At 49.0% G+C, this 13001-nt stretch overlaps 1 protein-coding gene across 2 annotated transcripts in view; it reads left to right on the top strand.

Annotated features, from left to right (window-relative positions):
• Positions 1 to 2412: 2412 nt before the first annotated feature.
• Positions 2413 to 13001, top strand: part of LOC111156015 (chromosome unknown C16orf72 homolog) — a 29071-nt gene continuing 18482 nt past the window's right edge. Inside the window, exons 1-2 of one of the 2 annotated variants that reach the window (XM_022516547.1) lie at positions 2413 to 3047; positions 3725 to 3805. In XM_022516547.1, coding sequence (XP_022372255.1) covers positions 2822 to 3047; positions 3725 to 3805 — 307 coding nt within the window. In that variant the 5' untranslated portion in view covers positions 2413 to 2821. The remainder of the gene's footprint in view (positions 3048 to 3724; positions 3806 to 13001) is intronic. The other variant, XM_022516546.1, reaches the window with a different exon arrangement.

Below are 13001 nucleotides of genomic sequence, written 5' to 3'. Positions count from 1 at the left end.
TGTCCAGAGTCATCTCTGTGTGTATGTGCGTTTCTCGGGGTAGGGGAGAGAGGGAGAGAAAGCGAGAGGGAGGAAGAAGGAGAGAGACTCATTTAAGACCATGGCAGTTCTCAGAAAAATCTCTGTGAAAATGCACTCAGATTAAACTTTTTTTTCCATAAAAGTGACAGATTTTCAGATGTTTTTCTATTGTAATAATTATTGAAAAAACTTTTTTTTTGAAAAAGATTTTTAGATTTTACAGATTTATTTATTTGAGAGAGAGCGAGCGCACAAGCAGGGCAGAGGAGCAGAGGGAGAGAGAGAGAGAGAGAAAGAGAGAGAGAGAGAGAGAGAAGCAGGCTCCCCGCTGAGCAGGGAGCCCAATGCAGGGCTGATCCCAGGCCCTGGAGATCACGGGCTGAGCAACATGCAGACACTTAATGGACTAAGCCATCCACACACTCCTGAAAAAAATATTTCTTTTCATATTATAGAGTCAACAGATTGTGTTTTTACAAAATCGGTAAAGCCTAGGCTGTGTGCCTCTGATACTGGATGGACAAAGTGCACAGCCCGCAGCTCCCACTCTGGTTGTCTGAAGAACTGGGGGTTCCCCCATAACTCCTACTATTGCCTGGCATGTCCTTTCTGGGGTGGCCTCTAACCCCATTTCTTCCTACATCCTATTTACCAATCTTTTTTTTTTTTAAGATTTTATTTATTTATTTGACAGGCAGAGGGGCAGGCAGAGAGAGAGGAGGAAGCAGGCTCCCTGCTGAGCAGAGAGCCCGATCACGACCTGACCCGAAGGCAGAGGCTTTAACCCACTGAGCCACTCAGGCGCACCTTTACCAATCTTTTTAAGATTTAGCCAGTAACAAGACTGCCAAGGTTCTGCCGTCGGATAAGTTACTTTTTAATGACAAGAGAGTTTTAAGTAAACACATCAATAGTAGGGTCATTTCAGGTAGTGATTCAGGGTATGAAAAAATAAAACCAGGCAACAGGAGTGTGGAACGCTCTACTTTAATAAGGCTGGTATGACAAGGGCTTATAGGTCATTTGAGCAGAGCCTTGAGATTTGAGGGGGAAGATTCTAGAGGGAGAGTGTGTATCCTGAGAGCAAAGGCCTTGAGGCAGAGAAGAGCTTGGTGTCCTGGGGAAACAGAAAGAAGGCCAGTGTGACTGGGCAGCACGAGCCAAGAAGAGGATGGCGTGAGATGAACACGGAGGAGGCGGGCCCAGGTCCCACAGGGACTCGTAGGCCTTAACGAGGAGGTCACATTTGAGTCCAGAAGTGACAGCTTTAAAGCCATCTTACTTTGCAGGAGCTCGCTGTGGTAGCTCTTGGGAGGTGGTACCCCGGCCAGCTTCTGCAGTCCCTGGGTGGCTCCTGCTCTCGCCGCCAGCAGCTGGAGGGCCGGTTTTGCCTCTGTGCGGTCATCACTCGTTTGCGTGGCGGCTTCTTCCGGGAGCCCCAGAGCCGCAGGGGTGACGGGGCCACCGCGCGGCACGGGTTAACGGGAGGCCGGGCAGTCCACCCCGCATGGCCACGCGGGTTCCGGCTGGGGGAGGCGGGGGCTGGCGCGTGATGCAGACGGGCACACGTGGCCCCTGAGTGTGCTCCTCCGGACAGCTTCGGGGTCGCCACCCTAGCTGGGGCGTCCCGTCCTGCGCTCCGCTTGGCTGGCGGCCTCCGGATCGGGCGGATGGCCGCGTCACGGGACGCACTCCCCAAAGGGCAGCGGGCCGCAGGAAAGGCCGCTAGACTTGCCACTTGAAAGTTTTTCTTGGGGCTCGGAAGCCCAACTTGCCCATCCGAGAAATGGGACTCTAAGATAAACAGATGGAGGACGCACTCTGCCAACTTGGACGTTTTATTCTTTCTCTACGCCCCTAGCCGTTTTGGAGCCCAAGGAACTGGGGCAAACGGACTGCCACCCCAGACACCAGGGCGCCGTGGCCCGACTTAATTCTGGGGCCCCTGTTGCCGGGAAGCGCCTGAAAAGACCCCGCGGGGCGCGGTCGCTGGGCCGGGTCACGTGACTGTCACTCGACGCCCGCGGGGTGGGGAAGCAACCACGGCGCATGCGTACCTTTTATCTTTATCTTTTTTTTTTTTTTTTCCCCTTTGGTTGGCTTGGACGCAACCACTGTCAGCTCCACCCCCTCCTTTTCCATCCTTCCTGACACACGCTCCCTTCCCCCCGCCCATTGGTTACGTCAGGCAGACAGCACGGTAAGCCAATCACGGTGCTGTGTTCAGAGGCCGGCACGCGGAACCGGTCGGATCCGACCAATGAGGGCGCTCGGAGCGGGCGCGCCCCAACCGGGCAGGGGAGCCGAGGCCGAGTGGGCGGTGCTTCCCCAGTCAGCATGTGGGCGGGGGAGGGCGGGGACCAGCAGCCGCAGAGGCGTCGACGGCGGCGGCGACGACGACGTTCCTCAGTCTTCGGGGTGGGCTCGGCGGCGCAGGCCGGGCTTTGCGGAGGGTTCGGCGGTCAGCGGCGGCGGCCCTAGTGGGGCCGCGGCGCCATGGGTGGGCGGTAGACAGGCTCAGGCCGGCAAGGCGAGGGGCGGCGGCGGTCGTCCAGGCCGCGGCGACCTTCGGCGGGACCCGGGGGGGGGGAGGCCCGGGGCGGGGTTCGTCCCGGACAGCGCGGGGTCGCGGGGCGGGTCTCGCAAGCCGTCGGGGTGCAGGAGGCCTGGGCCGCCTCGAGGAGCCGCCGCCGGCCGCTGGGCCCCGCCGCCGGGCCGCTCGACGACGACGCTCCCGCGGGGGCCCCGCCTGAGGAGGACGCGGCGGCGGCGGCGGCGAGGCCGCGGGAGGCCGCGGAGGATGGAGGAGCGGAAGGAGGAGGGCGAGGCCGAGATCCAGGAGCACGGGCCGGAGCACTGGTTCTCTAAGTGGGAGCGGCAGTGCCTGGCTGAGGCCGAGCAGGACGAGCAGCTGCCCCCCGAGCTGCAAGAGGAGGCGGCGGCCGCCGCGCAACCCGAGCACAAGCAGCAGAAGCTGTGGCACCTCTTCCAGAACTCGGCCACCGCCGTGGCCCAGCTCTACAAAGGTGAGGCCCGCCGCCGCCATCTTGCCGCTGCCGCCGCCCCGCCGCCGCCGCCGCCGCCGCCGACGCGCCTCGGGGTCCGCGGGTCGGTGGAGAACCCCGAGGGCGGCCGCCCACCCGCCGGCCGGGCCGGGCCTCCGCGCCCCCGCCGCCCGGTCGCCCCCTCCCCACAAGATGGCGGCGCGGGGGGCGGGCCCGGCGGGCGGCCGCGGCCGAGCGGGGGGCCGGCGCGGGGGGGGGCCCCCGTTTGGGGCCGCTCCCGGGGGCAGGCCCGCGGCTGAGGCCCGGCTGCTGGCGCCCCCCGGCGGGGAGGGGAGGGGCCCCGGGTCACAAAATGGCGAAGGGAGGCGGCGGGGCCGGACCATTGTGCCCGAAGCCGGCCTCGGGGCGGGGACTGGGAGGGGGCGCCTCCCTCGGCCGCGGTCGGTCCCGGGGTTGCGCCTCTGGGCCCCGCGGCTCGCCCTTGCTCCCGCCGCGACCCCTTTCCTGCCGTCCTCGCAGTTGAGTGTGGGATCCTGAAGCCCTGGAACAAAATGGCGAAACCTAATATGGCCGTTCCGGAGTGATTGACGCCCAAATAACATCTTCTCTCTCTGTGTCTCTCTCTCTTTCTGTGTCTTTTGTGTTTGTTTGTTTTTTTTTGTTTTGTTTTGTTTTTTCTCTTTCCTCCGCTTTTTCAGACCGAGTGTGTCAGCAGCCAGGACTTTCTCTCTGGGTCCCCTTCCAAAACGCAGCCACCGCCGTCACCAACCTCTATAAAGGTAAAGATAACCTTGCTGCATTGCCGGCTAAGGGGAAGGGCAGCCTGCGTCAGGGTTTGAGCCCTGCGCTGCGAGGGTATTGGACACCCTTCCCCGGATCCAGACTGCCGAAGTCTTTGCTGCTGCGGAGTCCAGCCACCAAGTGCCCCGAGTACTTTGTAGGTTGAGAACTCCCGGGATGGTTTCCTATATCCCTGCATCTCAGCCGGGGCGTTTGACCCACTCCGGTCCTCCCTCTGGGCGTGTTTGACAGTGGGGGCAGTTTTGAATGTCATCCCTAAGAGGGGGCTGCTGAGTATCCTGCCTGGCACAGGACAGGCTCCCCCACCCCAAGTGTCGGTAGTGCGGGGTTGAGAAGCCCTGAGCTTCTCAGCGAAGCTGAGACCAGCGAGGCCTGCTGCTTCTCACTGGCGAGGGCACCCAGGGAAGAAGGGAGTTTATGGTGCCACAGGGAGGTGAGCACTTCCCGGAAAAGAGTCTCGAGTTAGGCAGCTTAGACCGAGGTATTTTCGTAGCATTTAAGTGCGCTGAAAACGAGCTGATGGGAATAATCTGTGCATATTAACATACTGCTCTTCCTAGCAACGTCAAGTGTTTGCTTTCAAAACTACCTCATATCTGATTGTATATTGTCGGCAGGAAATGCGTGATCAGAGTTTGCGTTGATAGATTTGTTTTATGGTAGTGTTTTTTCTGGAGCTAATCCTCACCCCTCCCCATGACGTGAAGATATGTAAGTAAGTGTTCTTGTTTATTGTGCTCTCGGTAACCATGGCTTTAGATTTTGTGTCTCAAATGATTTTGAAGATTTGGAAATTTGGATCTGATGCTTCTTCGGGACAGGGTGTCGGTAAAGGATTTGAATTTGACTGTTAATCTTAGTAAAAATGTAATTAAATGCTTTCAAACTTGGGAGAAGCTGCATATAACAGTAATGGACTTAATGCATTTCAAAATGATCAAAACAGGTTAAAACAAGCTGTGGAGCACCTTCTCATATTCTTAATTTTGCCCAAGAGTGTGCAAATAATGGCGGCATTCTATAGGAAAAATACATTATTGTGAGACATCGTGGGTGGAATTTGCAGTTTTTTGGGTTAGTAATTTGAAAACATAAAGTGAAACTGGTGAATAGAATGTTGATTTTAGGGAAGGAGGAACTCATAGTCTAGGCCTGCGAGAAACAGGAAACACAGATGGTGCCCCAGTGGTCAACTTTGATTTTATGTAGCTGAGTTCCTTAAATTTTGACTCTTGAGTAAATTAACATCCATCAGTTCTAGAGGGTCTTCAGCATTGTCTGGATTGTCTCTTGGTTTCATCCAGAGAATTTGGAGCAATACTTAAAACTTGTTTTAGGGACTCATTTCTTGGAGTATAATTTGGATACCGTATGATCACCCTTTTAAGAATCATAGCTTGAATTTGACAGACAACATATAGTGTGACGGCATAGAGCATCCATCTCCAACCCAAGCCCCTGGCACTACTGATGTGACTGTTGTATGTATGGTTTCCTGTTTCCATCAAGTCATGAATAGAGCCTTATGGCACAGTCTTTTGTGCCTGGCTTCATGAACTTCCCGAGTTTCTGAGATTGATCCATGGAGTTCATGCTGCAGGTGTTAATAAGTAGTTCAGTGTCCATTTTGGCCCTCTCCCCGACCCCAGCGTTGTTTGTTTGTTTGTGTGTTTGGTCTGAGTAGCATTCTGTTCTGTGTGTGGTGCTACAGTTTATCCATTTGTTTGTTGCAATTGATTTTTCTTGAAGGTGGGGATGGCACCATTTTTGGTGGCTTTTGTATGCCTCTCTTTGCCTAGGCCATACAAAAACATGAACATCCTTTAGATTTTCTGTTTAATTTTGGTGCTGTTGTGTGCTGTTTTATGTTATCTTTTTAGGACTAAAGCTGACAGTGCTTCAAAATAGAAGATGGGTTTAGAAGCTGAACTCTGAAATAATTCCCAAAATGGATTGCTTGATTTGAAATTGCTTTTTATAATTTATTAGTTTTCTTTTGTTCAGAAGATTTAATGGGAGAGACATTCAATGTTTTTTTATTTAAAGATTCTGTCCATTCATTTGACAGAGGGAGACACAGCACGAGAGGGAACACAGGCAGGGGAAGTGGGAGAGGGAGAAACAGGCCTCCCGCTGAGCAGGATGATCTTGGGTTCTAACCCAGGACCCTGGGGGGTCATGACCAGAGCCTAAGGCAGACGCCCAACAACTGAGCTACCCAGACACCCTGAGACATTCATTTTTTAAAAAATGGAAATAAATGTTCTTGTTACTGCAAATGTGTTAGACTGTTAGAACTGGTTTTGTTTTATATCCTGTTTTTGTTAAAGTAAATGCATCCTTTTTTACTGGTAGGAAAGGTGAGTTGTGGTTTGTGGAATTTGGTAGTGTAGCAACATATTCTTACCTGATTGAAAGAAAAGAGGTAATTTTCTGTGGAGATACTCACCTTCCTCTTTTTCAGGGTGAAGTCTTTGGAGAACAGGACTGCAGCTGTAGGATTAATTAGATACCTTAAATAGAACCGGTGTAGTTAGCAAGGTAGTGTCACCAGTGCGTGCCGCACTACGTGTAGTGGTAAATCGAAGTAATTGTTCATAGCTCCGATTGAATATTTAGATAGAATTTACAAGGGGGGAGATTCGGAGGGGATGGGATCTCTTTAAAGGGCAGTGCTTCTGTATTTTTGTCTGATTATACACTTAACCGGCAAGCTAAAAATGGCTTGTTCTGCAGACTGGGGAGAGGTTGGCACTTCTACCAGGTTTTTGATAGTTCAGATTGGAGGTAAAAGCCTAGCTGAGGGCCCCTTTTGATTGCTCTTGTGCTTTTGAAAAGTCTAAGGCTCAGTCATTTTGGTTTGGCTGGGAGGATGTGGAGGAGAGTGAGTTGTCTCTCAGTGTGGACAGAATTCAGCAAAATATGGAGTGTGTGGTTCTTGCTACTCGTGTTGGAGGGCAAGACTTTGGTATCCCCTTTTGGAAAGGGGAGGAAAAAGTCTTGTTGCTGGTTCTTGTTTCTGCCTTGATTTGGTAGATCTAAAAAGGGTGATTGTTTAGTTTTCAGTTACGTTCTGTTCCTGGCCTAGTACATTTTTTGATATCTGCAACAGAAGAGGGGAGTGAAAAGTTACTGAGTTGGTTTTAATTTAGCCCAGATTCATGCTTACCTGGGAAATACTTGACCACACCTACTGGTTTGCCTTTTAAAGCCCCCTCCTTACATTTTCCTGGGTGCCACTTGTAATCTCTGTCTCCAGACTCCTCATTAGGAAATTGTTCTCCTTGTTTAATGCTAACTTCCTTCTCTTTGGGGTTCCTTGCTCAGAAGAGAGGTTGGACTGGTGGTTGTCCTCTGGGACGAGGCTATCTTGGGAGCCCCAGTGGTCTGCCTGAGGTGGGTGCTGGTGCCTTACCTCTTTCCCTGCGTCCTTGACCCAGTGTTTGATCACATCCCCCAAGGCCACTTCTCAGCAGGTCCCTAATGGTTTGTTCTCTCAGGGTTTCTTTGTTGTTGTTGTTGTTGTTGTTGTTGTTTAAGAGTTTATTTATTTGAGAGAGAGAGAACGAGCAGGGAAAGGGGCAAAAGGAGAGGGAGAAGCAGACTCCCTGCTGGGCAGTGAGTCTGATGTGGGACTTGATCCCAGGACCCCGGGATCATGACGTGAGCCGAAGGCAGACGCTCAACGGACTGAGCCACCCAGGTGCCCCTGTTCTCTCAGGTTTTTGATGTTTTTTTCTTCTTTGACTTTTGTTTTATGGTTAGCTCCATTTCTTTGCCTCCACTTTTAATTAACTACTTAAACTAAAAAATATTTTTAAATTTTTTTTTTTTTTTTTTTAAGTAAGCTCTACATCCATTGCGGGGCTTGAACTCACAACTCTGAGATCGAGAGTCACCTGCTTTACCGACTGAACCAGCCAGGTGCCCTTGTCTCCACTTTTAATAACTGCATTTGAGACCTTCATTGCATGTTGAGCAGTACTATGATATATGTTGAGAGCTTTCTTTCTTTCTTTCTTTCTTTCTTTCTTTCTTTTTTTTTAAGATTTTATTTATTCATTTGACAGATCACAAGTAGAGAGGCAGGGAGAGAGAGGCAGAGAGAGAGAGAGTGATACACACACAGTATCAACAGTATCTGTTGATACTGTGTGTGCGAAAGATGTTGCTGGTTCTCTGACCAGCATGTGCCCAGGAAACATCTGTGCTCTAGCAGTGCTTGAAGAAGCCCAGCATTGTTAGAAGGGTATCTCCTGCTACAGTTTGAGTTCTGGTTCTGGCATGAAAGGAAGATGAAAGGAAGAAATTCTAGGTTATTTTTTTGTCTTTGCATTTTGTCTTTGCATTTCTTCTTGTGTTGGTATAAGCTTTGTGGTGTGGTGCTTTCCTTATTCGTCTTTCCCTAAAGGTTAAATAGAATCGCCAGGTGAGAAAAATGGTATGATGCCTTTTATTTAAGTCCTTGTTTTTGAGGCCTCTTGATGCCACATCCCTTTATAACGTGCTGTCTTACTTCAGCGTGACCATCTTAGACTGTAGGTAAAGTGAAACTGAGCAGGACGTGCTGAAAATTTGTGGGCTTGGTGGTGAGTGATTGGCATATATAAACAAATGGTCAGAGAAAGCGTGTTCCACCTGGAGATAGTGGAATTTCATCTTTTTTTTTTTTTTTCTTTTTTTTTAAAGATTTTATTTATTTGACAGAGATCACAAGTAGGCAGTGAGGCAGGCAGAGAGGGAGGGGGAAGCAGGCTCCCCACTGAGGAGAGGGTCAGATGTGGGGCTCGATCCCAGGACCCTGAGATCATGACCTGAGCCTAAGGCAGAGGCTTACTGAGCCACCCAGGTACCCTGGAATTGCATCTCTTTTAAAATTTGACTTTGTGGATCTGGTTTGTGACCCTTCTTTTTGCAGAAAAAATAATACTGAGCTTTGAGACTTTGTTCATAATACCTTTGTATGGATTATAATTAGAAACTCTAAATCTCAAGCTGATTTTTTAAAAAGATTTTATTTATTTATTTGATAGAAGGAGAAAGAGCACAAGCAGGGGGAGCCCCAAAGGGAGACGAGAAGCAGGCTCCTCACTGAGCAGGGAGCCCAATGCGGGAGTCCATCCCAAAACCCTTGGATCATGATCTGAGCTGAAGGCAGGCACTTAACCCACTGTGCCACCCAGGCATCCCTTAAGTTTTATTCTTTAACTTTTGCTATATAAGGAGCAGTGGCCTCAGTCATTCATAACATCATTTGTAGATGGTGTGTAAGTTTTTGTAGAAGACATTGTCTTCAGCACAACTTTTCTGTAAAAGGATGTTTTGATTGCAGGTAAGCAGAAAGTACAAGTCAGGCAGGCTTCATTGGTGTGAACATGGATTGACTTCTCCCGACGGAAGGCCAAGGGTAGGATTAGCTTCAGTCAGTGCCTCAAACTGTCCTGCTCTATAGTCTCTTGGCCAGAATTGGGTCACATGCTTACTCAGAACCAGTATCCTAGCTACTGTCTGGGGCTATGCAGATTAGATTCGGACTAAACCATTTGTTCCACCCTTTGAATGTGGAGGAAGCTCACCCCAGAGCTATCCAAACAAATTTGGAAGTACCTTTAGGAAAGCCACCCTGGCGCCCTCTTAAGTAATTATCTAAATAGGAAGTTGGTGCCTGTTTTCAGATACTTCATTGCTGGGGAATGCATGAGTTGTTTCTCAAAACAGTTGGAAAATGGTTTTATTTTGCCTGTAATTCAAATCTTTGTTTTTTTTTTTTTTTTTTTTTTTTTCAAATCTTTGTTTCTAATGAAACACTTTTAATACTTTTTCCCCCTGTGGCAGACTGGATGACTAGTTAATGCAAATTGAATTTCTAAGTTCAAATATTTTGTCATTAGTATTTTTTTGAAATGTTGCTTTGATCTAGCAGTGTGCCCTTATAGTTTATAGGTCCTCTAAGGAGGATGGGGGATATTTTCTCTTGTTTTGGGGAAGAACTACCTTATAGAAGGAACTCTGTCACTTACCTAACTTTGGGCAAGGCCATTTGAGCCTCTCAGTTCCAGTTCCTTGTTTAAGAAATTGGGATGTCTGCTCTGGCCAGCTTAAAAGGATTGTATCAGAAGCTATAAATAGTGACATTGGATTAATCTTGTCTGTATATCACGTAAGAAAGCTGTACATTTGGTTTCCGTCTCAGAAATTAGGTGATTCTGTGCCTGTTGTCCCCTGCCAGTGGTTAGAGGATTAGACTTCTAAAAATCTGGAATTCCATTTCAGCTGCTTATACAAAAACAGTTTTTTGTTTGTTTGTTTTTTTAAGGTTTTTATTTATTTATTTGACAGAGAGAGACACAGTGAGAGAGGGAACACAAACAGAGGGACTGAGAGAGGGAGAAACAGACTTCTTGCCTAGCAGGGAGCCCTGAGTGGGGCTCGATCCCAGGACCCTGGGATCAAGACCTGAGCCAAAGGCAGACGCTTAACGACTGAGCCACCCAAGTGCCCTGCAAAAACAGTTTTTTAAAAACACAAGAAACATGGGACATCTACTGTGACTTGTCTGCGTCAGTTTGTTTCCTGAATAGGGAAGGGACTGTTGTGCTTAAAGGTCAGATTGACATTTTGATGCCCTTGGGGTTTGCCTAACCTTCAAACTTACGGCCCTGTTTCACAATGGCTTAGGGTTCAGTAAAATAATTTTGGACATAAGACTGTCCCCACAGTTTCTGTGCTCTGCATGTCTAGAATTTGGATGTCTATTTGTCAAGGTTCACATGTATTCCGGGTAGTTTTTGGCAGAGAGCTTTGAGAAAGCCATCCTTGTTTGTGTTTATTGTGCTGCTGTACACTTAATCAGCCTGTGATTACATTAAAATCTAGCACAGTCATGCCCAAGATTCTCCAGTACGCATTCACATCTCTCCTGTTCGATAGGAGGGTTTTATTTTCAACCACTTAACTGTTTAAAGTCCTAAATGTAAGGACTGTGTTTGAAATGCTTTTGTGTCAACATGAGATTTTCTCTATAGGGAAGTAACTGAAATTGGATTAATGGGGGTGGTAAGGTTATTGATTTGGCTTTCAGGATATGCTGTGAATGGTATAAAACCAAATCTTGCCCAGGCAGTGCCGAAGTAGGTACCTGAAGACCTTTAAATGTCCTGTCTGCTTTTCTCTTCTGTACTTTCTAATCTGTAAAAGTCAGTGTTTGTGGAATACCCGATCCTTAGTTTGTTCTTGGTTGGTTCTGATGTTGAGACTTGCTCAGAATTTCTGAGATGAAATGACTGGTCAGTCACATAAATTTTTTTTAGTTGCGTAAATTTTATTTTTTAAAGATTTTATATATTTGAGAGAGAGAGCCTGAGAGGGGAGAAGGTCAGAGGGAGAAGCAGACTCCCCATGGAGCTGGGAGCCCCATGCGGGACTCTATCTGATCTGGGACTCCAGGATCATGACCTGAGCTGAAGGCAGTTGCTTAACCATCTGAGCCACGGGGCGCCCAAGTTGTGTAAATTTTAGTAAAAGAGCATCACAGGTTACTTAGATAACGGTCTTTCATGTAAACCACTGAATATTGCATTTTCCAGCTTTGTTCAAATCTGTGATTGAAGCATCAGGCCCTCCCTTGGGGTGCCTGGCTGGCTCAGTCAGTAGACCATGTGACTCTTGATTTCAGGTCATGAGTTCAAACCCCACTTTGGGGTGTGGAGCCTGCTTTAAAAAAAAAAAAAGCCTCAGGCCCTTGCAGATCTGATTTTTTGGAACTTCTTTTGTCCTCAAACCAAAATGTAGCAACTTTCTTCCCTGGATTGTCAGTTCTTTAAATAACTGCCTCAGGCGGCCTCTCCTCTCCCTTTGGCTCTCCAGGGCTGCACGCAGTGGAGGGAGGAGGTTTTGTCGTCTGGGTTGGCAGCTGTGTGTCTCTATGCCCGCTTCGTCTTGGCGTTACACCGCGCAGACCTGCTTCTGACCTGTTCCTTGTAGTCCTTCTGTACCTCCAGTGTTTCCCTCTCTGCTTACAGTTCTGGGCCTCCTTCCATCCGGTTCTTGAAAAACAGTTTCCTTGGTCATTCTGTTTGGAACCTGCTTTTCCGCTTACAGGTTTGAGGGTAACAGTTCTTTCACGTGGGGCAGTTTTGTTGAATCCTCGTTGCTTCAGGGTTCGCACTTCACATTTCTCCTTTCTCTGGTGCTGTGGGTTTTGCTCACAGTTTTGATTTCTCTTCAAATGCTTCAAGCTCTTTCAAAATCACTCTTCTAGATACAGCTTTACCAAGGTCATGTTGAGCTTATCTACTCCTAAGGTTGCCTTTATCTAAGTCTTTTAAGAGATTGGAAAATGCTATATTACACTCTTAAATATTATTTACCCTTTTTTTGGGGGGGGGGTTTTAGATTTTATTTATTTGTCAGAGAGGGAGAGAGAGCGAGCGAGCACAGGCAGACAGAATGGCAGGCAGAGGCAGAGGGAGAAACAGGCTCCCCGCCGAGCAAGGAGCCCGATGTGGGACTCGATCCCAGGACGCCAGGATCATGACCTGAGCCGAAGGCAGCTGCTCAACCAACTGAGCCACCCAGGCATCCCTACCCTTTTTTTTTAAAAAAAGATTTATTTATTTATTTGACAGATTACAAGCAGGCAGAGAGGGGGGCAGGAAGCAGGCTCCCTGCTGAGCAGAGAGCCCGATGCAGGGCTCGATCCCAGGACCCTGGGATCATGACCGGAGCCGAAGGCAGAGGCCTGAACCCACTGAGCCACCCAGGCGCCCCTTATTTACCTTTTTTTAAAAAAATTATTTATTAGACATGGAGAGCACAAGTTGGGGGGAGGGAGGGGTAGAGGGCAAAGGAGAAGTAGACTCCCCACTGAGCAGGGACCCTGACATCATGACCTGAGCTGAAGGCAGAAGGTGGCCTCACTGACTGAGCCACCCAGGTGCCCCAATGTTATTTACCCCCCCCTCCCGATTTTTTTAATATTTTATTTATTTGATAGGGAGAGACACACTGAGAGAGGGTACACAAGCAGGGGAAATGGGAGAGAGAGAAGCAGGCTTCCTGCTAAGCAGGGAGGCTGATGAGGGGCTCCATCACAGGACCCTGGGATCATGATCTAAGCCTAAGGCACACGCTTAATGACTGAGCCACTCAGGCTGCCACTGTTTTAAAATGGAG

This window comes from Enhydra lutris, unplaced genomic scaffold (genome assembly GCF_002288905.1).
Source record: "Enhydra lutris kenyoni isolate GAN:26980312 unplaced genomic scaffold, ASM228890v2 scaffoldscaffold45, whole genome shotgun sequence".
Taxonomy (NCBI): domain Eukaryota; kingdom Metazoa; phylum Chordata; class Mammalia; order Carnivora; family Mustelidae; genus Enhydra; species Enhydra lutris.
Note: the sequence above shows the minus strand (reverse complement) of the source record. Positions and strands in the feature narration are given on the sequence as shown.